This window comes from Scardinius erythrophthalmus (assembly GCF_964197995.2).
Source record: "Scardinius erythrophthalmus genome assembly, chromosome: 17".
NCBI classification, from domain to species: domain Eukaryota; kingdom Metazoa; phylum Chordata; class Actinopteri; order Cypriniformes; family Leuciscidae; genus Scardinius; species Scardinius erythrophthalmus.
In genome coordinates, this window is record NC_138237.1 from 27,207,307 (window position 1) to 27,234,262 (window position 26,956).

General features: G+C 38.2%; 1 protein-coding gene across 1 annotated transcript in view; it reads left to right on the forward strand.

Annotated features, from left to right (window-relative positions):
• chm (CHM Rab escort protein) overlaps positions 1–26,351 on the forward strand; it is a 74,151-nt gene extending 47,800 nt beyond the window's left edge. The window contains exons 10-15 of the mRNA XM_081390299.1: positions 6,124–6,228; positions 7,474–7,537; positions 10,909–11,005; positions 16,485–16,595; positions 25,389–25,546; positions 25,647–26,351. Coding sequence (XP_081246425.1) covers positions 6,124–6,228; positions 7,474–7,537; positions 10,909–11,005; positions 16,485–16,595; positions 25,389–25,546; positions 25,647–25,901 — 790 coding nt within the window. The 3' untranslated portion in view covers positions 25,902–26,351. The remainder of the gene's footprint in view (positions 1–6,123; positions 6,229–7,473; positions 7,538–10,908; positions 11,006–16,484; positions 16,596–25,388; positions 25,547–25,646) is intronic.
• Positions 26,352–26,956: the final 605 nt, after the last annotated feature.

A 26,956-nucleotide genomic window follows, 5' to 3' on the forward strand; every position in this document is an offset into this window, starting at 1 on the left:
AAACTAGTAGATGGGCATATCCTCCAGATTAGGAATGGGTTAAAAAAAAAATTGATTTTCTGATTAAAGGCCCATTCACACCAGGAACGACAACTATAATGATAAATATATTAGCGCCCACACCAGCAGACAATATAGTTCTGGGTTTTTTTTTTTGTTTTTTTTTAAACATACAGTGCAACCAGTGCATTACAATTTATGAACAAAAGACAATGTACAATAATTATAACATTGTTATTATAACAGTACATAAAAATGTATGCAAAAATAAATGCAATAAATGTTTTATAAAATCTAAAAAATCTAGATCTATATTGATTATATATTATAATTAATATTAAACCTATAATATTTTCATAATATAACTAGCTAGAATGTATAATTTACAGCATTATAACTGAAATATGCCTCAGAATTGAATAGAAATGTAATCAAACCTATCAAAATGAATCGAATCAAATTGAAAACGGAATTGAATCAAATGAAAAGCTTGTGTATTAGAATGAAATCTAGTTGGGAAATGTGTAATGTTAGCCATTTTGTAAACCCGACCAACTTTTGAAAAATAATAAATAATATTTTAAGAGGTGGTTTTTGCTCGGCTGCATTGTAAAAAGTAGCTGACTGCAGAAAAAGAAACGTCTTGACCAGCAGCTGTTATATGTGTCAGTTCTTCTATGAATAGCAACTGCTTACCAACATCTACCTTTCAGCAAATCAGGTAGCACTACTTGACCTGTGTGAAAATGTTTATTCTTTAACCAGGCGGACAACTTTTACAATTTGTTCTCCCAACAAATCTTTCAGGTTGTTTATTCGCTCCTTTTAGTAGGCCATTTGACGGAGGTCAGTTTAGTTTTGATATGTGACGTCTGTCCCTGGATGCGGTCAGCCATCCCAAACGTCAGTTCTACTTGAGCGGCCCAGCAGGAGGTGTTCCTCAACTTAACGTAGCATACGAAAAACAACCAAGATGACCTTAATTGATAATTTACTGCAAGTTCTTCGTGATAGCCACCAGTGTCCCCATATAACTGGAGCACTGCGAAGTTTCAAGGCGAATTCTTTCATCCAAATTTGGGATTGAAGCCAGACTCAGCTGACCGGGGCCGGTCAGGATTTTGGCTTGGGAGCTGGCAGAGCTCCAAACCGAGGTGTCCGTCAGACCCTGAGCTCAGTCTATAAAGCATCTAGCGGACCATCCATGCCCTCCTCTAGTGGCGCCACATGTGGAGTCAGCCCTGCGCTGGAGGTTAGCGCCATACATCATCCATGGAAAAAGTTTCATGAAGGTGAAAAAAAAAAAGCTGGTAAGGTGTCTGGCAGGCTGAACAATGATTTTAATTTCCCTGGCATCATAAATTACCGCCCTATGTCTGCTCTTATTACAGACATAAAGTTGAAAAGGGTAGAGCCAGATTAATAATGCAGCAGAGGACTACAGACCCTCAAATCCCACCTGCCACTCCATGCGGAAGACGGTCCAGCACTGTCTGGTTTGTCACCGCCACGACAGGCAACTCAATCACTTGTCCGAATTAGTTTGTCCAAATTCATTTCACACGTCAACAGAACTCAACTGGTGATAAGATCCCTTTTTTGGAGGTGCCTGCTAAGACAAGAAGCACTATTGTTGTGATTAGTTGCATTTATGCACATCTTCTCAACAAATAAAAATGTTATCCACCATATTTATGTACATTTTGGACATTCTCAATGACATCTTGGTGTTTCCATCCAGCATTTTTTTTATGTACAGAAACATAGGTAGCCCTCCTTAAGCTTGGTAAGTGAAAAACCACTCAGAAGACCCTAGCTTTAGTTTAGTTTGTTTATTTGTCATACATACAAGTGTCAAAGACAATTTGTACATTCAAATGCATTGGTTGAGGCTCATTTATTCAACAGTATTATATACAAAATATACAATTCAATACAATTTAGAGAGGAAAAAAAAAATCCTAGCAATCATATAATAATGTATTAACAACCACAAACACCTTAGTATAATGCTGAGTGGGTATTGCATGGGTATTTTCATGTGTATGAGTGTTTTCTCCTTAAAACTGCAGTGAACCAAAGACACAGGTTAAAATCGCTGGTGTTTCTGACGTCACAAAATACCTTGTAACCAATCACGTCAATGTGTGGGTCTCTGAGCTGGTGTGAGTGAGTGGAGGCGGGGCTCATTTGCATATTCATAGAACCACGTATACTAAATGAGGCAAGGGTGTAGAGTTACATTCAAGCTATTTTAAGGCATGGCAAAAAATAATTCAAGGGTAAACACCTTTTAATTATGTCATACTGGTGATCAAATGTGAGTTTTGAGGGATAAAATGATTGACTACAGGGGGACTTTAACTGTAACAACACTGGTATACACAGATTCTTTCATTGATATAAAACAATGGTGTACTATTTTATGCAATATTTACCAAGACAAATAATCTTCTTGCTTGTAATATCCGTCATGGTGTCATTCAGCATATGATCTGTTTAGCCTACACAAAACCACATTTGCAGAGAAGTATATAAAATTCAAATGAGTTTGAACGCATGCATCGTTGGGTGCAAGGTTATCACGCTGATTGGTTCAGAGGCCACTGACGTGGTTTATGAAGGCGATTTATGAACTCTTATGATGATCTACAAAGCCGACACTGGCCTTGGTTGCAAGTGAAACGGAATCATTAGCACTATTCAGTGTTTTATGCACACTGACAGAAGAAACTTATGCACTTGTATAGAAAACTCTTTACATAGTGAGCGTTGAGGAGAAAAACGAATTAAAGAAACCTTTTCGAAAATAACACCTAATTGATTTTATTTGTATGATTGTCAATCAAAATCCAATCCAGGACTCGATAATAAAGATTTTTTTCTGCTTGCCCACAGTTGGAATAGTTCAGATTTTTACTTGCACTACTAACATTTTCACTGACCCCACCATAAAAAAATTATACATTTTATTTTTAGAAACAAATAAAATACATCATTTTATATTCATAAAATAAGTTTATACTTAGTTAAAATGCATTTGTTTTGATTCAGATTCCAAATGCTAATTAATTATTTGTAGTTAGGATGTTTGTAGAGACAAAAAAATAGATATATATAAACAATTCTCACTATATACTGTATATATTGTACAATTTATATAAGACCATCTTTTTAATTTGTCATAATAAATGATACATTTGTAACTGAAATCACAAAATTATAAACAAATGTATAAGTTTTAAAGCATAAAATCACATGTACATGATCATGGAACGAAAGATTAGCCTAATAGTTTTTTCAATTGGCCTGACTCTCTCTTAGACCGGCTAAAATCATGGTTGAGCCTTGCAGTAATTTGCGTAAATACGTAGTTTGGTCTCTTGATTCGGAAGCAGCTTCCTGTGAGCAAGAGCGTCCTGCTACGGTTGCCCTCAGGTGTGTTAGGTTTGTGAAATGTATCCCATAATGCTTTCCCTCAGCCCCATTGGCTGACGATTGATTGAAAACCCTCCGCTTCCTCTGCTAGTTCCTCCGAGTAAATAAATCTTCATTTACATAAACAGATCTGTCCTGCAGTCAATCTAGGCATTGGGGGAGGATTATTCCGAGGCCTGACTTTTCGTCAGGGGAGGGAGAAGCTCTCTTGCCCCTTTATTGTGTTGTGAAAGTCCATTTCAAGGATGTCACCCCCAGCCCATTAGTTTGGATAATGAGCCCTATAAAGCACATTTATAACTCTTGACATAACAAGCCAACAGATTCTCCTCTGTTCCACCTTTTTCTCTCTCACTCGCTCTTTTTCCTTCTCGCTTGCAGAGATTAAAGGAGGATAGGTCAAACTTGTGCCCTAGGCCACTGGTTCACAACTGGTTTCTCTTCAGGACCCAGATTTTACATTGTGAAATCATGTGACGAACCGACAAAGAACCAAAATTGTTCAATGTTCAAACAGGAACGAAAATTGCTTAATGTAATGTTGACAGGGCTTGACATTAACGCTTGTCTGCTTGTAAGTGGATATTTTGAAGGGGCAAGTGAAAGAGAATTTTACTTGCCTTACCAGACAAGTAGTCTGATTACAACTTAAGTGATAAAAAATAACTAGGGAAGCATCGAAATGCAAGAATGATTCTGATTTTATTACATTCAGTGTAAACGGTGATTGATATTTCTGGTAACAAGGTCGCGCTGTTGAGGCTCGCGCGTCTCTTTGTGAGATACTTTCGTAGAGGTAGAAACATAGTAAGGTAAAGATTCAAAAAGTTGCGATTTTTTTTCTTTTTACCACATGATTTTAGGCAAGCAACATAACAACAACCTAGGGAGCTGTATTGCCGAATATTATCACGACTGCAAATGTTACATTGATTTTATAGTTCAATAAACAAACAGTTAATATTAAAGGGTTAGTTCACCCAAAAATGAAAATTATGTCATTAATGATTCACCCTCGTGTCGTTCCAAGCCCGTAAGACATATTCATCTTCGGAACACAGTTTAAGATATTTTAGATTTAGTCCGAGAGCTTTCTGTTCCTCCATTGAAAGTCAATGGACGGCATACTGTTCACGTCCAGAAAGGCAATACAGACATCATCAAAGTAGTCCATGTGACATCAGTGGCTCAATCTTAAGTTTATCAAGCGACGAGAATACTTTTTGTGCGCAAAAAGTAAACAAAAATAACGACTTTATTCCACTATTCATTTCCTTCTCTCTGGGCCTCGAGCTACAGTATTTCACATAGTGTTTTTGCGCAGCGCGTCTATGTTGTATGTCACACGTAGGCTCACTATTGGCCAACGCTGGTCATGTGTGATGCGTGTGACGTACAACACAGACACGCTGCGCAAAAACACTACGTGAAATAGCTTGAGGCCAAGAGAGAAGGAAATGAATAGTGGAATAAAGTCGTTATTTTAGTTTACTTTTTGCGCACAAAAAGTATTCTCGTCGCTTGATAAACTTAAGATTGAGCCACTGATGTCACATGGACTACTTTGATGATGTCTGTATTTCCTTTCTGGACATGGACAGTATGCCGTCCATTGACTTTCAATGGAGGAACAGAAAGCTCTCGGACTAAATCTAAAATATCTTAAACTGTGTTCCGAAGATGAACGGAGGTCTTACGGGCTTGGAACGACATGAGGGTAAGTCATTAATGACATAATTTTCATTTTTGGGTGAACTAACCCTTTAAGTCACTTACGTTTTAGACACAATATTGACTGTTCTTGTTCTATTTCATCAACAAAAATAGTTCCAAACAAAGATCACAGCAGAACTATTGCACTTTCTCAATGCAAAACTCAGCGCTGTTCGGTTACTGAATGATTCAGCGTTTTGAACAAATGGTTGAATTAATGATTCAATGACTCACTCATTAAGTGACTTGCCGCCACCTACTGGCAGTTTAGTTTGATGTTTAAAAGTGGCAATGCTTTTTTCCCCAACATCTCTAATTTACACAAATTTAAAACATTAATCTCATGAGATAATTTATTGCAGTTATAATATTGTAGTATACCGGTAAATTATTTTAGTGTTATTGTATGCTATTGTAGTGTAATTGTAATTGTATAGTGTAAATGAACAGCCCTATAGTGTCTTATTATTATGATTGAATTTATTGATCAAATGTTAGAATTTGACTTGAAAGATCATGCACACGCTGGGAATTTTTTTTTTTAAATCTCTGAAAAATCAACAAGTTAATGACCAATATAGTTGCGCAATATAGCGCTTTACAAGGGTTAATGTCGAGCCCTGATTGATATATTGTCATGAACCACGTAAGTCCAACAATATGCAAAATTATTAACATGACATACTGACCTCACGCAAAAATGCCAAAGCAACACATTTTCCTATAGTGACACATATGAAACGACAGGCCACTTCTCTTTATAAAAAGAGCTTTTAGAAGCAACCACCTGACTCATGAAGAATGAGACAGATAATATATGATGTTCTAGTGTTTAATATTTTATCTTCAAATCATAATCTGACCATCTCTTGCCCCTTTTGTGATTAGAGCAGGTTTTTGGGTAAAGACATCTGGTTTGGGGCATGGACTTTTTCTTGTCCTGATACATCTTCTTGCATTCATTCATCACAGAGTTAAAGCGGTGATTGATACACGCGGTCAGAAGATCAGCTGCAGTCATTTTGTGGTTGAAGATTCCTACATCAGAGATGAACAAAGACAGAGCACAGCTTACAGGTAAGCACACAATACGCCACAAAAGTGAAATTGACCCTTTTCACATTTCCGGGTTTCTCAGAAGCGAAAGTCGTCATAGTTGGGTAAACTTATATAGCGGTGAATGAGAGACTACATTAAGTAGATTTGTTGTGTTCCCATTTGCTTATAGCAAAAGAAAAACTCCACAATAGTGTTTTCACAACATTCAAAAAGAGGCAAAAAAATAGAGAGAGATTGATAACGGCAGTCAGAAGAGAGAAAGATGTCATTTTTACTGTCACTCCCATAACCGCTGTATTATACACCCTCACAGCAGCGATAACTAGTTTTTTTGTAATTTGATGCAAAGGTAATGTAACACAAAGTGTAGTGTTGTAATGTGCATACATTTAAAAAAAGAAAAGATAAAAAACAGTCCAGGATTTACAATGCCTATGACAGTTAAAATGCTTCATCACAGTCTGTGAAAAGGGTCCATTAGTATTCATTACTGTAATTAATGAGAAACCATGAAAAGAGATATTGATTGTCCCGTCTAACGTGCATCAGCTGTTATAATGAAGAGGGGCGTTACAGTGTTGACATCTCACTTTCATTTCACCCAATCAGAACTCATGAACTTCTATATTCAATACTATCACAATAAAACGTTATACCTTTATACCTACATTTGTTCTGTTGTCATTGTTTTGTGTTATACCTCTAATATACCAAAAATTAACCAAATTGTATTTCTTACTGTGATTGGATGGTTTCCCCAGTTTATACATAACACGTTTCTCAACATTTTTATCAATGGATTTTTTTTTTTTTCATTCAAGTAAAAAAAGTCCTTATATTAACTAAAACATGTAACTAAAAGCTACAATACAAGCACCCATAAAGCCTTTATAAAAGTGGTCAGGTTAGCTTTGTGGGACGACCCTGGTCACAGTTTTCCTTTTCAATTCTCATGTTGTTCCAAACCCGTATGAGTTTCTGTGGAACTTAACAGAAGATGTTTGCAAGGATCATGTAGCTGCTCTTTCCCATACGATGAAAGCATACAGTGCTATGCAGACTTTCAAGCTGTAAAATACATTATTTGCCACATATTTCACAGTCAAACCTCTCCATCCATCCATCCATCCATCCATCCATCTTTTCTGAATAATCTCCTTCATAATATATGTTCTCTGTCTCTAATGATTGTTCTTGTTCCTGTTCGCCTTTTCTTTTGTGAGGACTTTAATTGTGCTTTTGTTTCTCCATGTTTGTCCACAGGCAGATATCTCGAGCAGTGCTCATCACGGACAGATCTGTGCTGCCTTCAGAATCTGATCAGCAGGTGAGCTTGCTTGCTTTCCTGCTTTTGTACAGGCATTTGTTTGTTCGGTATCACTTTATTTTAAGGTGACGTAGTTCCACGTTACTACATGTACTTACTATAGTAATAACAGTAAATGGTGCATACTTACAAGTAACTAACCCTAAACCAAACCCTAACCGTAACTCTATAGTAAGTACATGTAGCTAATAAATATTACTCAGTACTTACTGGAGTTAGTGCAATGTAACTGTCACCTTAAAATAGAGTAACTCTTTATTCTTTCATTTGTTCAGTTTTTTTTTCTTTGTTCCTGTATTTGTTCATTTGTTTGTTTTTCTTTTTGCTTTTCATTATTAATTTGTTCTTTCTTTTGAACTTTTGTTTGTTCATTCTTTTGTTTTTTTAATTTTCATTTGTTCCTTTGATTTTTCTTTTTGCGTATTCATTTGTTATTTGTTATTTTGTTTGTTCATTCTTTCAGCTGTTTTTATATTCATTTTTTCATTTATTTTCTTTTTGCTTATTCATTTGTTATTTCTTTTGAACCTTTGTTCAATTCTTGTTTATACTTTTGTTTGTTCTTTTGTTTGTTGTTTTTTTAGTTTGTTCTTTCATTTTTTTTTTATTTGTTCTGTAATTTTTTTATCGTTGTTTTTCTTTCATTTGTTCTTTTGTTCACTGATTTGTTTGTTCATTCTTTTATACTTTTGTTTATTCATCTTTAAGATTTTATTGACTCATTAGGGGCAATTAGTTGTTAGAATGGAAATTACCATCACATACAAGACTGACAAATACACAGCTTCAAAATACATGAACAAAATAAGTCATTCAAATTAAAAATCTACCTTTTGCTATTTAAATTAAGCAAAGTAATAGCGCATGGTACAAATGAAAGTGTGAATCTCTTGGTCTTAGCTAACGGGACTCAAAGTCTGGAATGCATCGTTAAGAGGATGAGATGTATTAGATATAATGTATTTCACTTTCCTAAGCACATGCTTATTAAATAACTCTGACAACCCAAGCAATTTCACTCCTAGCACTGTTCTCCAGTGCATTTTTAATTTTTAGAGAGGCAAACCATCAAATAAATGAGAATGTTTAAACCGATTCAGTTTATGCCTTATAAAAGACAGTCATCAATGTCTTGTGAGTGTTGAGTTTGGCTGGTTTCCTTGCTGACTCATCTCACACAGACTGTCTGTATTCATTTAGAAATGTAACATCAATTATAGAACATAAATACTTCAACCAGTTCAATGAGTTGGTTGTTAATAATGGTAGATGAGGTTGCTATATGATTACGCCAGAAATCAATACACATATCTTTGGTTTTACTGACATTCAGATTCTGATGTTCTTTTTTCTGTTCTTTTTTTTTTGTTCTGTTTTCATTCTTTTGTTTGATCTTTTGTTTGTTCATTTGTTGTTCCTTCGATTTTCTTTCGTTTTTTTTCTTTCAGTCTTTCTTTTGGTTGTTCATTTCATCTTCCTTTTTCATTTTCTCCTTCTTGCATATCTCATGCACATTTAACTTTCTTCTTTCCTTCCTTTCTTTTTTTCATTCTTCTTGCATATCCTTGCTTCCTTCCTTCTTTCTTTTTTTTTTCTTTCTTTCTTTCTTTCTTTCTTTCTTTCTTTCTTTCTTTCTTTCTTTCTTTCTTTCTTTCTTTCTTTCTTTCTTTCTTTCTTTCTTTCTTTCTTTATTTATTTCTTTATTTATTTCTTTCTCATTTTCTTGCATATCATTCATTCATTCTTGCATATATTTCCTTCCTTTTTTCTTCCTTTCCTTTCCTTTTCATTCTTCTTGCATATATTTCCTTCCTTCCTTTTTTCTTCCTTTTTCATTCTTCTTGCATATATTTTCTTTCATTTTTTTCTTTTTTCTTTCTTTTTCATTCTTGCATATCCACAAGCACATTATTCTTTATTTTTTCATTCTTTCCTTCTTGCATATCACATGCACATTTAACTTTCTTTCTTTCTTTCTTTCTTTTTCTTTCTTCTTCCATATCTTTCATTCTTCTTGCATATATTCTCATTCTTTCTTTCTTCCTTTCTTTTTCAGTCTTCTTGCATATCCACATGCACATTTAACTTCCTTCATTTCTTTTCCATTCTTCTTGCATATCCACATTTAAAGGGCATTGACCCATCTCTGCTGTGTGTGTTTGTGTGGCACGTTTCTTGCCAGCCTTGCACTTTTGCTTTTCAACTTGTATTGCATTACATCTTTTTTATGCTGCATATCACATTTGGATGGATTCTTGGAGCACGTCCAAGATTCGGCAGGCATAGAAGCAACAAAACATCAGAGCCGATTTGTGGGATCGTTACAATAGTTTTGACATCCCGTTCTCGAGCGTAACATTCTAAAGTGAATTATGAGAGGAAAAAATAACCAGTTCAATGAAAGGACAGTAATTCTGTTTGCTGTTACTGGTTTAGAATTGGATAAACAAATGTTTCCAATGCGAGAGTGGACGGCGACATGCAAGCGTCCTCTTAGGGTAATTTGAGTGCTGTCCACCAGAGTACAGGAAAAGGAAGCAGAGTGATCAGAACACCTTCTGAATCTCGGCCCAATTTGCTCTCCATCAGGAATTCATGCTTGAATATTCAAAGCAGATCAGGAGAGGAAGGAAAAGTGGGTGTAATTTATGCTCATTAGCCTGGGCGAACAGAAATTAATATCAGCGTCTTGACACGGTGTGGAAATGGAATATTACATGACTGTGTGTGACAAAACGTAATTAAATATTCAGGCTGGTTTTAATTAGCCGTTCGTCCTTTGGAATGACAGTCGCCAAACGAGCATTCTCTTCCTCTTTAACACTTTTCTTGTTGGCACACTTGGCTTGTTGCACTTGGACTTGATCAAAAAGCAGTTTTAACCCAAGGACTGTATGAAAATATTGTCTGGATTGTAATAACAGGATTATATAGATCCTGTTACACAGGCACAACATGTAGCTAATAGGTTTTACCTCTGCATTATCCTCAAAGACGTTTACATACTATGCCATTATTTACTTGACACTCACAATTTGGGTAAAATACCAAATTTTCTTTTCTTTTTCTTTTTTTTGTGATGAAATTTCTTCATTTCACTAGCTGTAGAATTCTGAACTATGCTTGTTGTGACAGGGTAAGTTGGTGAATGATATGTTAGTCATGTATCTTTTAGGTAAACTGTAAGCTGTAAATCAGGGTTGTCCAAACTCGGTCCTGCAGAGTTTAGCTCCAACTTGCCTCAACACCACTGCCTCTGCTTAGCTGGTTCAGGTGTGTTTAATTGTAGTTGGAGCTAAACTTTGCTGGACAGTGGCCCTCCAGGAGCAGGATTGGAAACCCCTGATGTAAGTTGTGTGTTTTATTGGCAGATCTCGTTGGTGACGATTCCTCCTCTGGGATCTTCTGCTCCAGCTGTGAGGATGGTGGAGCTCTGTTCCTCCTCCATGACCTGCATGCCTGGCACCTGTGAGTTACACATCCACCACAGTCACGCAACACTCATGCCATGATCACGCATCAGTTATACATTCACAATAATCATATGGTAAATGCATGTTGCCCCACGTTGCGCACAGGTCAGGTGTTATAACATGACACTTAAGTTTCAACCTTGTTTGCTGACTTTTCAAAGCGCGACCAGTTATTTTCTAACAATTTGCAGTTCTCCCTTCTGCCAGTTCTAAAATTTACCAACAACCTAGTAATGATAATGTGCAATTTCTGTTTTCAAATATTTAGTCTATACAAGCCAAAAGTGGGCATAGTCTCTTATGATCTCCAGTGCTGCAGAATATTGTAAAATATTATTATAATTTAAAATAGCTGTTTTAAAATATTTTAAAATTTAACTTATTCCTTTGATCAAAGCTGAATTTTCAGCATCATTACTCCAGTCTTCAGTCACATGATCCTTTAGAAATCATTATAATATGCTGATTTGCTGCCCAAGAAACATTTCTATATTATTATTATCAACGTTGAAAACAGTTTTTAATAAGAATATTAAAGAAAGTGCATTGCATTAAATTGATCAAAAGTGTAAAATACAGTAAAGACATTTATAATATTACAAAAGAATTCTCTTTCAAATAAATGCTGTTCTTTTGAGCTTTCTATTCATCAAAGAATCCTTAAAAAAAAAAAAAAAACATTTTCATGATTCCCCCCCCCCCCCCCCCCAAAAAAAAGTACCAGCAAAAACTGTTTCAACTTGGATAATACTAATAATACATGTATACTAAGCAGCAAATAAGAATTAATTCTGAAGGATCATGTGACACTGAAGACTGGATGCTGAAATTAAATTTGATCAAATAAATGCAGCCTTGGTGAGCATAAAATAACTTTTCAAAAAAAAAATCTGAATCATTCCTAACTTTTTCATAATATTGAAATAAATGCTTCAGTTTTGCATTGTTTTACAAAACCAGTATTAGCGACCTTCCAATAATTGTCACAGTGATGCACATTTATAGTCTTTGAACACAGCCAAATGTCAAAACTGTCCTTCAAAACACTCAGTTCACCGCCCACCTCCGTGATGAGTCCATCATTAACTCCATTGTTATTTATGAAAGTTATTGTGTTTGTTACACTGGCCCTATTTTGCTATCAATCATCGTGAAGGGGATCAGGTGGAGATGGTGGAGTGGTCTTGGCGCAGACCCCAGTGACTGACTCCGTCCTCACGGGGGAATGAAAAGCTTAATCAGCGGAACTCCACTTCCTCTCTCTGGGAATTGAGTTCAGGGGAAATGATAGGAAGCTGGATCAGAGCTATCGTTTGCTTTTCTATAGCCCGGATCCCACAGGGAGATGGATCATAGTCATTCCTCTTTAAGTAATGCACTTCTACCTGAAAGCATCCTTCGCAATCAGCGGATGATGATGACCGTGACAGACATGCGTTCGCAGGAGAAGATGGTCTTTATTTATCATTAACCACTTATGACAAGACTGTTTTACTTGCGCTGCTGGTTGTGTTGGATGTGCTTTCAAAACCAAGACCACTGATTGTAGACTTTGAAGGTGAAGTGTGCAATTTTAAGCCACTAGCGGCACCAAACTGTGTTGCAAAAAATATGGTTGAACAAGCAGATATTCCTGATAGTCCTCAGCCCTCATTACATTGGGGGTATGTTTTAAAGGGGACCAATTATGGCCTTTTTCAAAGTCTTGATTTTGTTTTTTGGGTCTACAAGAATAGGTTTTCATGCTTGGATGTAAAAAAAAAAAAAAAAAACTTATTTTTCACATATTTTACATTGTTGCAGCACCTCTCTTCCCAGTCTGTCAGTAACGCTCAGTTTAGTTCCGGCCTCTATGAAGCCCCTCCTTCTGAAAGCGCAATGTGCTCTGATTGGTCGGCTGGGCCAGTGTGTTGTGATTGGTCAGCCGCTTCGAGCGTGTTTGGGAAATGTCACACCCCTGACCTTAACCGCGAGTTTCAACACACGACTAACGCAACTCAACCAGGCCTTTATTTTGTGTATGCCTTGGGCAGGAATTATTTAAATGAGGAATATTATGACTATTTGTTCCTGGAAGAAAACTCAAGACTACAATCGTGGCATTTCTGGGAGTTCAGAAACTGTGCTTAATGATATAGACAAAAACTCCCTTTGGAGTGACTTTGTGCTTTATAGCTTTGCAGACCTTTTTCATGCTCAAACAACAACATTACACACTAAAAAAAAACTGAAAATGTTAAAAGAAAAATCATAATAGGACCCCTTAGTATACCCTAAGTATTTAAAGATTAATACTTTAGTAAATAAATACATACTTTACCTTTAAAATCAATATAAAATCAGGAATAGGCTCCATACTTTCTTCATAAAACATTTTGCCTGATTTTACTAAGGCCCTTTAAGCTTCAATCAGAGGATATTAGTGAATGGAGGACTTGAAGTGCCCCTATTATGCTATTTTAAAGGTTCCTAATTTTGTTTTGGAGGTCTCCTACAACAGGTTCACATGCTTAAAAGGTCAAAAAACACATTCATTTTCTCATGATATAAATTGCAGCATCACCTCCTTTCTCATAGTGTCTGAAACGGTTTGATAGATAAAGCAGTTTGTTGATGGACATACACTTGTTAATGCTGATAGAGGCATCTCATAGTGTACGACTGAGAAATGTCCTGCTCAAGTCGTCCTTGCGATGGAGGTTCGGGTTAAATAACTAGTTCTTCCAATGTCTCATCATCGGACTCGCGCTCGAATTGATAATCAACACTAATTTCTACCTTAATTTTGGAGATTCAGTGTGAAAATATGAATTACTATACAAAAATATATAAAAAAATTTAATGTTAGTTTTGATTAATCACAATAAATTACAGAAAAAAAAATGTTTTTGTTTTTTTCTTGGATCCATGTACTCCACATATACCGTATGTTCATGTAACAAACAAATAAAGAACAAATATTGTTTATTTTCTTCAAGATTCAAAACAGAATATTACATGTCCATTACTGGATATATTGTGAATCCACCTGTACTGCAAGTGTTCACTTTTAACTATCCAGGACTTTTAAAATCAGCCCCCGGAATGTCTTTGGCAGTGAAGAGAATCTTTTTCAAAACTCTGCAGTATCCCGTGTGTTTTTAGAGCCTTTAGTGGAGCTGCTCCTCCTGTCCCACTGGAGATGCCTACATCTGTACACCTCTCCACTGTGTGACACGGAGCCTGTGTGCCGCCCTGAGCTGCCTGCACTCGAATTGTTCTCTTTGATCCTCACACGCGCACACTCCCACATACCACAGACCACAGGAAGGCACATCGGAGAAGTTATGATAAGCCTGGAAGTGGTGTGTGTGAACTCTTGGGATTACCCAGGACATTTCTACACATCCCACTAGTAGAACTTCTCAGACCTTTATGAGAATTGAGATTCGTTGTTATGATTTTAATTTTGGTGCCCGTTTCTTCTTTTCCCCTCTGGATCAATTTCAGGGCTACTTTCACGGAAGGCCAGAGTCTTACTGTAGTTCTTCTAAGATTAGGATGTTAGCCCAGTTTGTCATACTTGTTTAAAGGTGCTTTATGTATTTATCTTTTTACTGTAGTAAAGCAAAAAAATACCATAATATGTTAGCAGATATTTAGGAAAAAGCTAAAGCCAGTTATTCTACTTTGTAATGTGCGTTCCGTGTAGTGTTGTCAAAAGTCGGTACTGAAATTTTGAAAATGTGACGATACCGCCATTTCCCTCTAGCTTTTTGAGCGCTGTTGAACGAATTCTTAAACGCCTCTGATTGGCCATTGTGTTCACACGCTCAACATATATGTCTGTGATTGGCCATTGTGTTCACGCGCTCAATATATATAGCCACCGAAATTACCCGGAACAATTTGTCCCAGGAACTTTTTTTCCCCCAGACCTGTTGCTGTCTGCGTTTCCAACGCAGTCTAAAGTACCGTGAAGATTAGGCAAATTAGTCCGGTGATGTAGGACTGCGCATGACTTTCCAGTTCCCTCTGGATTTCGTCCTCCGCATTTCAATAAATGTAAAGTCACTAGTTCCGGGGAAGGTTCCTACGGTGGAAATGTGGCTTATGTCTCTGATTGGCCTTTATGTTCACGCGCTCAACATATATGTCTGTGATTGGCTACAATGATCAACGCTTCAGCGCTCCAGCGCTCCAAAACCTAAATAGACACGGGATCTGTGACCTAAATGATCACAGATAGATCTACCAGCAGATCCCTAATATATCCACTGATGGATGGATCCGCTGATAGATGCCTGCTTTAAAACGCTCCCGTGTGTACGTATAAGCGCACGTACAAATAATCAGTGACGGTCAAGAGCGTCAAAGACGTCTATTTACAATATGTTTTTGAACAGTTGATCATTGTAGCCAATCACAGACATATATGTTGACCGCGTGAACACAATGTCCAATCAGTGGTGTTTAAGAATCCATTCAACAGCGCTCAAAATGCTAGAAGGAAATGCTGGTATCGTCACATTTTTTAAATTTCAGTACCGATTTGGTACCGAATTCGGTACTTTTGACAACACTAGTTACAACAGAATAGTATTTAATAGTATTTAGACACCCTGGGTTGCCAGTTGGTGGAAAACAGCGTTTTTAAGCCATGGAAGCCAGCAATTGAACTGGGTCAGAGATCACAGATTCCTTAAAAAAACTTAAAAAGCCTCGGCATCCATCTAAACAGCTTAATGAACAGAGGCATATTAAAACACAGATATATTATCAGACCAGGCTCGTCGCTTTCCATTGTCAATTGCGCTCGCTGTTGCGTGTCCTCAATCTGGCAACCCGCGTGAGCATCGAGTCTGAGGAGGGAGAACGACTCTCTCCAATATTTTGAATTTGGACTGCAGTACCCATTTCTGCCGCTAGCTGTCAATATTACACACTGCACCTTTAAACAATTTTAAGCTTCTGCCAGTAAAGTGAGCATGCTCTGACATGTTGCCTAATGCAGCTTATATGCAGGCAGCTTGAGTTCTGATCCTGTTAATTTATCAAAGAATATTGTGTCCTGATTGTTATAATGAAGAAATTTTTTTAAGCATTAAAAATTAAAACTTGCCTAGAAAAAAATTGTGTGTGCGTGTGCATATGGGTTTGACCTACATTATGAGCCCTTATATACTGTAGTGTGTATTCATGTTTCAGGCTACATTATGAGGACATGCCAATGTCTTTGTAGTTCAGAACGCTAAATAAACTTCTCTGATGGGTATATTTAGGGTTAGGGGCTAGAAAATGTCAGTAGCAATATAAAAAACATTATGCCTATGGAATGTCTTCATAATGATAGAAGTACCAGTGTGTGTGTGTGTGTGTATAGAAATGGCAATGGACTTTTCCAAGAAAAGTTTTTCTGAACAATGTGAAACCAAATGTACAGATTATGCCCACCTTAATTGTCCTAAACTGTCAGTTGTGGTCTCTTTTAACAGATTTGGTCCACTTGACCTGTTCATCCTCTGGTACGGCCCAAGAAGATCTTGCTCCAGTTGTATCTCAATTGTTTGACGTTCCCGCCATTCCTGGAGAGGAACCTTCTGGAGGTAAGACCTAACCCAGCTCTTTCACTTCCAATTAAAACTCCCCGTCATTTAAACCTATTAACATCTTCAGTCCTTTTGCGCATTGACCTCCGATTGCACATACAGATCCGCTATACGTCCTGCTAACAGTACTTAACTAACCTTGCCGCCCGTGTCAAAGAGAGATCATCTCTTCCTCTCTTTAAAGAAAGATCTGGTATTGCTGTGACATTCAGCGAAGGGCTTACATGGAGACGTTATTGGCGATAACAGTGATTGATATTGATGGTGGTGTGGCAGGCAGGGGCCAGGCGCTGCTCCCATTGATTCCCATTATGCTCTGTCAGGGTCTGCTTGGCTCCTTCAGAGTGAATCTGAGCACGACCTGTCACATACGACCTCACAATCTACCTTCAGATCATAAGGGTGGAATCACATTGTGAGTTTGGAAAGATTCGATAAAAAAAAAAAATCAGTTTATGTTAGTTGTACGCATGTTGGTGATAGTCGTGGTAAAATATCTGTGTAGTAGCTAAGTATTTTTTTCCAGACACTTTTGTTTTCCTAGGATGTCCTTTCTCTTGTGTTATTGAAGTAGTGTTGAGATGCATGATTCATTTTAGATGGTTCATTCAGATGTTTAATGTTTTAGTGTTATTAGTTGAGTTCGGTGTAAATTCAGGCGTTTCAAATAGGGCTGGCAAAAGATAAAAAAAAATAATTACATTATGTGCTGATTAATTAATCGAATCAATCTCAATTAACCGCATCTGAGAAAAGACAAGCGTTGGAATGACTTTTTCCTCTGTGAAGGATTGGATGATTTTGGGGGAAAAACCTATTGAGATTTTTCTTATAAAAATTGTGATTTCTTTTTTTTTTTTCAAAGAATGTTGTGATTTTATATCATATTATTATTATTATTTTTTATGATTATTATTGAATTTTTTTTTTTAAATTAAGTATTACTATTGTAATATTTCACTGTAAAACAAAAAATAAGAAAAATAATATAACTAAATTTTAAATACTAATACTTATGGCTTTCTTAATTTCTTCATTTTTAAATGTTAAACTATTGAGCTTTTAATTTCAAGTAGTGCTCACTGCAGATCCAAATGGGTGGAGCTTGACCTAGTCCAGGGACATTGGGGATATTGTTAAGGTTAAAGGTTTAGCGTGTGGTTGGACCTTCTAGCTCAACTGAAGTCCAGAGAGGCGGAACTGGACATCAAGCTCCACCCATTGGCTCTGCAGTGAGCAGACTCGGTTTATTTTGGCAGAAACCCGCAGGGAGCCCTAAAATCTTCTCTTTTGTTGAAACAGCTGTTTAATATGCACAGCTGTTTAATATGCACTTTTCATGACAAGTTTGGGAAGATGGTTGTTCCCAAATGCTCGTTATAAGCGTTCCATACTCCGAGCACATGTAGAAATGAGTTTTTGTGCCGCAGCATTTGAGACACTGATAACCCCAGATCATGAGCTGCTTGTGTGTAAAAGAACACAGTGCCGCCCTTCACTTTTTAAACACGCAGTGCATATATTTATTTAATTAAATTGCAGCGTTTGCAATTTAATAATTCCACTAAGCCTTGTTACGATTTAATTTTGACAAGTTTAGCTACTAGACTAGTTTGTAGCTGGACTTGATTTCATTTCTTGACACTGATCCTTTCCTATAGCTTCATGTCATAATTGACGATTCCTAAAATGTGCCAATTTATCAAAATTTGTGTAATAACAGTGTCTTGACTCCAGAATAAGTGTGATGGTAAGATGACTGTATTTCACGGCTGTAAGATCAAGGTCATCAAGTCCACGGCATCTCCAACCTTCCTCACTCCATCTAACAAACTCAATCTCTCTTTATCAGCCGTCATCTCCCCACACCTTTAATCTTTATCACTTTCCCATCATGCACATACTCTCTTTTCAAGCATTGCCTTTTTATATTGATTCTTGTTGTGAATTTAAGTACTTCTGCGGCTCAACAAAATAGAAATGTTATAATTGTTTCTTTGTGTGTGTGTAAGCATGTGTGCTCAGGTGCGTGGCCGGCACAGCGGAGGGTGCGAGACGCGGGGCCCCGCTGGGTGACACACAGCCTTTTTATCACAGGAATGAGCTAGTACTATTTTAATTAAAATGTCAGAACAAATACTGGCAGAGGTCTTGAGGATGAATCGCTAGATAAGAAGAGCAGTGGGCCAGAACAGGTCAGAGAGACAAAGTCACCTGGGTAGATCTTCATTCATCCCCATGGTCAAAGCGCCGTGTGTGTGTGTGTGTGTGTGAGAGAGAGAGAAAGAGAAAGAGAGTCTGTTTAGATCATGATGGAGCCAAATGGAACAAATCAACAGCAACTACTGAAGATTTCCTTGGGGATTTTGAACCCATCGAAAAGATCAAGGCTCATATATGACCACGTGTAGACTAGATAAAAACAACTTCAAACACCTTAGCAACTACATAGTAATGCCCTGGTAACCACCGACAACACGCTTTCCTCATGGCCCTGTTTACACCTGGTATTAAGATGAGTTTTGGTCGATCAGATCACAAGTAGACGAGGGAGACACATTCCTGTTTACACCTGGCATTTTAATCCGTCTCTTTTGTCCACTTTCAACCACTTCTGTCCTGATTTCTTCGAGGGGAGGGTCTATGGACGGGTTCATGTATGAGCTTTTACAGATCGTTCAATCTATTGGATGAAATAAGCTCACGCGATTTACATATGTACACGAAAGGAGACAACGGAAAAACACACAAAGAACATCAGCTTTCATTTCTGGTCTGGTAGCCGCTAGACCACACCGAGTGCATATTAGAAATCAGGAATGGTACGATAACATTGTGCTTGGTATGTTTTTCGTCTTCAAACCAAACTTGGGTCTCCATCTGCCAGTCTGGTTAGCGTGCATCCCATAATGATAACACATTAAGTCAGTAGGCAGAGAGTAGGTGGTCTTTTTTGGCTGTTCAAACATATTCAACCAATTGAGCATCTACACTATGAAAGCAATCCGGTCAAATGCATTTTCGATTCCCTCTGGAGGTGATCGAAAGTGGACAAGCTCAAAGTGTCTTAGACCCCTTTTACACCTGTATTTAGTGTCGTCCACTTGTGATCCTATCGACCAAAATGCTTAACCTTAATACCAGGAGTAAACGGGGCACATGATGGTGAGATTTGCATGGGAAAACACTCACATTTTTCTCAGTGTACAAATGTATTTTCTTACATTTACATTTAATAATTTAGCAGACGCTTTTATCCAAAGCGACTCACAAATGTGGAGAGCAATAGAAGCAATCAAGCTAACAATAGGGCAGCAATATCCAATTGCGGTGACCAGTCCTAGTTAGTTCAGCACAGAAAGAACAGTATAGAACAGTAAGTGTTAGTATTAATGGGTCAAGTGTTGCCAAAAGAGATGTGTCTTCAGCAGTTTCTTGAAAATGGCTAAAGAATCGGGTTGAGTTAGGCAGGTCATGCCACCAGCAGGGAACAGTCAAGGTAAAGGTTCGTGAAAGTGATTTTGTGTCTCTTTGGGATGGTACCACAAGGCACCATTCACTGACGCAAGCTTCTGGAGGGCACATAGGCCTGAAGTAATGAGTTTAGGTTTACGGGTGCAGAGCCATTGGTTGTTCTGTAGGCAAACATCAGTGCCTTGAATTTGGAGTGGTGAATGGCAACCAGTGCAAGTTTATGAAGAGAAATGTGGCGTGAGCTCTTTTCGGCTCCTTAAAGACCACTCTAGCTGCAGCATTCTGGATCATATGCAGATATCTGACAGTGCAAGCTGGAAGACCTGCCAAGAGAGCATTACAATAGTCCAGTCTGGATAGAACAAGAGCTTGGACAAGAAGTTGTGTAGCATGCTCTGTGAGGAAGGGCCTGATCCTCCTAATGTTGTATAAGGCAAATCTGCAGGACCGGGCAGTTCTAGCAATGTGGTCTGTGGAGTTTAACTGATCATCATTTAGAACTCCAAGGTTAACATCCTGGCTATCCTGGATGGGAGTTATGGTTGACGAACCCAGTTGAATGGAGAAGTTGTGATGAAGTGTTGGGTTGGCTGAGACCACTAGAAGCTCTTTCTTCACAAGGTTGAGTTGAAGTGTGGTGGTCCTTAATCCAGCAAGAAATGTCTGTCAGGCAGGCTTAGATGTGAGTAGCTACTGTCAGATCGTCTGGTTGGAATGAGAGGTCGAGCTGTGTGTTATCAGCATAGCAGTGATGGGAAGAAAACATGTTTCTGAATGACAGATCCTAGTAGATGAAGAGAAGTGAAGAGAAATGGTCCAAGCACTGAGCCCTGAGGCACCCCAGTAGCTAGATGTTGCGACTTAGACACCTCACCCCTCCACGACACCCTGAAGGACCTACCTGAGAGTTAAGACTTAAACCATTGGAGTGCAGTTCCGAGATGCCGTTCGTCATGAGGGTTGACTGGAGGATCTGGTGTTAACTCTGTCAAAAGCAGCAGACAAATCCAGCAGGATGAGTATTGAAGATTTGGAAGCTGTTCTTGCCAGTCTCAGAGCTTCAATAAGCGAGAGTTGGGCCCATCTCAGTTGAGTGGCCACTTTTGATACCAGACTGGTTACTGTCCAAGAGGTTGTTCTGTGCACGAAATGGAGAGACTTGGTTGAAAACGACTCGTAAAATCGTGAAATCGAAGATGTTGTGAGTTTTAATTAAAGGGTTGTAGAGGCCAGTGGGGGTTTAGTGTGTGTGTGTACTGAGGCAGTGTGCCAGTGTGTGTTAGAGGGTGGCAGTGGTTTTGGAGGTTTGCAGCTGCAGGCATGTGTTAGCCGCCATCAGGAGTGCTGCTGTATGCTAATCTGACATTTGTCACATCTGGGAACATGTGTGCGTATGTATGACCGAAAGAGAGCCACTGCGTCGTCTGGCTGTCGGCCCAAACACCTTCATACTTACAGATACTTCAGTATAATTTTAAACTTAAGATATAAGATTATACATACTAACCAAACTATATATACAAAATATATTTTATACAAAAGTTAATCATCGAATTTCACTTACTTTGAGTAAACATTGAGTCATTGGTTCAAGCGAGGAATGAAACCCCACTGCAGTGTGTGTTGCTTAGAGACACGCAACGCTTGATTCTGCTTTCACATCATTTGGAACTAGTTTTGTTCGAAGAGCAAAAGTGCTGTCAAATCGATTAAGTAAGGAATAATTGATGACAGTCCATTGAATTATTAGAAAATAATGCACACCTGAGGTGGTGATGCAGCCACGACGCGAAGAGGAGTGCACCTCGGGTGCTGTGCATTGCTTTCTAATAATTCAATGGACCATAGTCAATTATTCTGCTTACACTACAGTTACTACACCTGAAGACGTGGTTCAGAACTTCAGATGATGTATTTCAAGACATTTGTTGTAGGCTGTAAGGACCTTTTAAATAACTGAAATCATTTGGCGTAGTGAAGCGATAAGAAACTGTAATGCGGTCAAGACCTGCCTGGAACTACTTGAGCCATACATTTCCCTGAAAATAATGGCACGCCTTAGAACGTTAGTCAACCAATAAGATTCAAGTATTCAACAGCCCCTTAGTATAAGATGTTTTATTGTATTATATTATTATTGTTTTATGCATTTATATATCATTATAAATAACATTTTTTCAACACTTGGTTATTCTTTACCCCTCCCAGTTTCTCTGTGTCCATATATTATCTAGTCGCATGTTCTTGGCTGTCTGGACTCTATAATAGAAGAGATTCTTTGGCAGTGTGTGTTCAGTGTTTTGTGAATCAGTGACCCGGCAGCATTCAGAGGAAAGGATGGGTGGTGTATTTGAAGCGGCGTTAAACATTGATGCCGCCACACCTCGCCCCCTCGCCAAATTAAGCAAATCACCGGGCCACTCCGGGCAGGAAAAGGAACACGCGTCATAATTGTGTGACATTTGGGTAATGACCGTTCTGACATTTCAGACTGACACCTTCTCCCTCTCGCTTTTTCTAGCCTTTCTTTTCCCACCTTTTTGCGGCAGAGGCTCGTGTATTTAAAGGGTAATGATACAGACTGACAGCTTTACGCTTTAAACGAACCAGCGAGACACACGCACACACACTCTTGAGATTCTCTGCTCTTCTGTTGGACCATAGAGCCCGTCTCGCCTAAGATGTCATCAAAGGAGAAGAAGAAAAAGAGATTAGATGACCCATGTCATGCAGCCGCTAGCAAAATATTAACAGTGATTCATCTCATGATAAATCAACGTCAGTCTTTTAAAACTGGCATAAGTGGTGTATATGAGGAAAGTGCCATTTTTGACAATATTATTCCTACTTTTGTCTAGTTGGCCTAACTAAAGCAGTCTGCAGTCTTACACCAGTCTAGAGAGGCATGTAAAACAAAACTGAGTTTGATTTGTTTCACAACATGTTGGTCTGTTGATCTATTCCTGTCTAAGTGTGCGTTTAAAAAGTGTTGCTGCATCTGAAATTAAATACTTCCCTACTATATAGTATGCGAAAAACAATATGTGATAGAGTAATATGTCCGAAAAACAGTAGAATCTGCCGAGAGACTGAAGTGTGCATTTGATGGACACTTTAGTATCCCATGAAGCCGTGGGAGAGGATTTATGAGTGGAAGTGAAGCAACGCAACGGACACTGGTAGGTCATGTGACAGAAAAAACATGGCAGATGTAGTACGTCCACATTTCATTCATACTAACCATATTCATACTATTATAGAGTGTACTTTTTTTTTACGGCCACAAAGTAAATTCAAAAGTAGTACCTACTCACACAGTACGCGATTTTGGATTCAGCGTGTATGGCCCTGTTTACACCTGTTACACCTATTAAAATGCGTTTTGGTCGTTCGGATCCCAAGTGGACGATGCTAAATACAGGTGTAAAAGGGGTCTAAAATGTTTTGAGCTTGTCCACTTTCCACCACTTCCAGAGGGAGTGGAAAACACATTAAACCGGATTGCTTTCATAGTGTAAACGCTCATGTGGTCGAATGCGGTTCAAACCGCCACAAAAGACCACCTACTGAACTAATGTGTAATCATTATGGGAGGCGCTAGCCAGACAGGATTTAAACTCTCTCGGTTGGAGACCCAAGTTTGGTTTGAAGACGAAAAACATACCAAGCTCAATGTTCTCTCACCATTCCTGATTTCTAACATACACATACAGTGGTCTTGCGGCTGTCAGAGCAGAAATGAAATTAAATGAAAGCTCTCAGTATGTTTTTCCGTCGTCGTCTTTCTCGTTCATATTTAAATTGCACAAGCTTATATTGTCCATTAGATCGAAAGATCTGAAAAAACGTTCATTTACCCACACATAGACCCTCCCCTTGAAGAAATCAGGACAGAAGTGGTTGAAAGTGGACAAAAGAGATGGATTAAAACACCAGGTGTAAACGGGAATGTGTCCCTCGTCTGCTTGTGATCCGATCAACCAAAACGCATCTTAATACCAGGTGTAAACAAGGCCTTGGAGTCAAGTGTCAACAGGCTTTCCATCAAATGCGTTCCGCTGTCCTTGGTGCTGAAATTCTCACTGTACGTTTCATATAAAAAAATCTGTCACAGTCACTTGTTTTGTTACAAACATACTGTTATTGTATGTATGGAAGCACCTCACATTTAAACAAGGATGCAAACTCCCTCATTTGCATACATTTTGGGTTCTAATGTACACTTTCAAAATCTTTCCACAGCCTTGTTTTTTTTATCTTTTTTTTATTTTGTTATAATTTATTCTATTTTTCATATATAATACATTTATATTCAATATTAATAAATAATACATTATGTATAGTTATGTTTAAAACTATATTATGTAAAGAAATTATTATTATTATATAATATCAATATAGGTTTTTTTACATGTTTATTCAGTGTTGACATGATCAATGTACAATGTGCCTTCATGAGGGAAATACAGTCATTTAACAGAAAATCTTCAAAATATTGAGTGACATGAGTTTTGTTTCAAATAAACTACAGAAACGACAAAGCAAAAAGGATAGTGTATAAATGATACATGCATAAATGTTACCATAATGAATAAATAAAAGGGACTGAGTAGCAATAATAATATAATTTATAAATATAATATTGGTGGCTAGGTTAGTCATAATTGTTATTTTATAATATTTAATATCAAAATTGATATTAATGGTATTTCTATAAATGAATTGGTGTTGATTTCCATCACCACAACAGCATTTGATTTCTTTGTGATGACACAATGACACAATAACGCTAGAATCTGTGCCCACATAATCCTAACAACTCAACATTAATACATTTCTACAATATTTTGCATTTGCATGTTAATTTATTAAATATTAAAATGTATTTTGCATATTTGACTGAGCATAGTTTCCCAAACATTTGACCGACATGTTTTTTGGACCTCATATATTCCCGATATATAATACCAATGGATTTTCCCTCAAAATCAGTGCAGAACATATGGGAAAAGGTTCCATCTAGGTCAGGAGTGTCCAATCCTGCTCCTAAAGGACCACCGTCCTGTAAAGTTCAGCTCCAACCCCAATTAAACACCTGAACCAGGCATCTTACTAGGCATACTAGAAACTTGCAGGCAGTCGTGTTGAGGCAAGTTGAAGCTAAACTCTGCAGGACAGTGACCCTCCAGGACAGTGATCCCCTAATATAGACTGACCCAGGCTTAATATTTGTAGGAATTGTCAAGGCAAGATATCTAAAATGCATTAAGACATTAAAAGACAGTAAAGATATGACTGCTTAAACATCCCGTGCAGGTTTCGAGGAGAGAAGCAAGCCTGCAGTGCTGTGGGTCATGTACTTCAACATGAGGGACACGTCGGCCCAGGACAGCAGCAGCTACAGTCTGCCGAGCAACGTTCACGTCTGCACCGGTCCCGACAGCAGCCTGGGCAGCGACTACTCCATTAAACTGGTGAGTCCAGCAGAGGGAGGCAGACACTACGTTCTATGGCTAAATTATAGGATGTTTTATTATTATGATTATTATTATTATTCTTTCTTGTTATGTCCAGGCTGAATCAGTGTTTCATCATCTCCTCCCGGATGAAGATTTCTGTCCGCCTGCACCCAACCCAGAGGACATCATCTACGACGGAGACGGCCCGCAGGCCGAAGGGTCAGGGTTTGATGAGAGCAATAACACCGAAGAGGATAAAAGCCAGGCGGAGGAAGAGAAGAGTCCATCGACTGAGAGCTCTGAACCTGCAGAGATGGACAGTGTTACCCAGGAGACACCGCTGGACACGAGCCCACCCTCTGAAGAATAACCCCTTTAGAGACTTTTCTTCATTTCCTCTACAATCACCATTTCACTGAGCATATGGAATCCAAAATACATAGTCTCAAAACCCAAGTTCTCATCAACCCTTTTTATAGATTTTATGTGCCTTTCTTTTTGCACTTTCACACTCAGTACCCTCTACAATATTTTATTTTGACCGGTTACTGTAAGCGGTTTATGATTTTTTTTTTTCCAGAATGTATTCATATGTATATGTATTCACTTTTTTGCATGGTTCAAGCAAGGTGCCTATTATATATTCCACAGGAGGACAAACACACTGATTTTGGTGAGGAGCTGCTGATTCAAACTTCAAATGTTTTTTTAAATGCTTTTGTGTCTCAAGTCTGTTTTGCGTCATCACATCCATAAGTATTTGTAATAGCTATAAATGTATCATGCAGAAAGGGTTGCTGGCATTAAATATTTAATTGAAGATGTGTTGCAGCATTATTTGTGTGTGTGTGTGTGTGTGTGTGTGTGTGTGTGTGTGTGTGTGTGTGTGTGTGTGTGTGTGTGTGTGTGTGTGTGTGTGTGTGTGTGTGTGTGTGTGTGTGTGTGTGTGTGTGTGTGTGTGTGTGTGTGTGTGTGTGTGTGTGTGTGTGTGTGTGTGTGTGTGTGTGTGTGTGTGTGTGTGTGATAATATAAATATAGATAGATAGAGATATAGATAGATAGATAAAGAAATAGATATATAGAGATATAGACATATATAGAGATAGATAGATACATCGTCTGTGACTGCGAAACTCCAGTGTAAGCATTAGTGATGCTCTCTGAGTGCAGTTCACCTGTTCTAAAGGCGATGTGAGGAAGTGCGAGAAGGAGCACAGTTTGATGACATTTGGTTTGCACTGCCATGGATGAACAGATGGCTCATTATGGTCGTCCCTCACAGCGCTTGCTGTCTTTGTTTCCGTGGAACTTGATACGGGCTCTGCTGAGGGTATTTACCCGTTCTGGAGGGAAAGAGTTACTGCTGAACACATGGCCCAGGTTAGTCCCAGACCAGAGGAAGTGTGCTGGTTCTTTTAGGCGGCT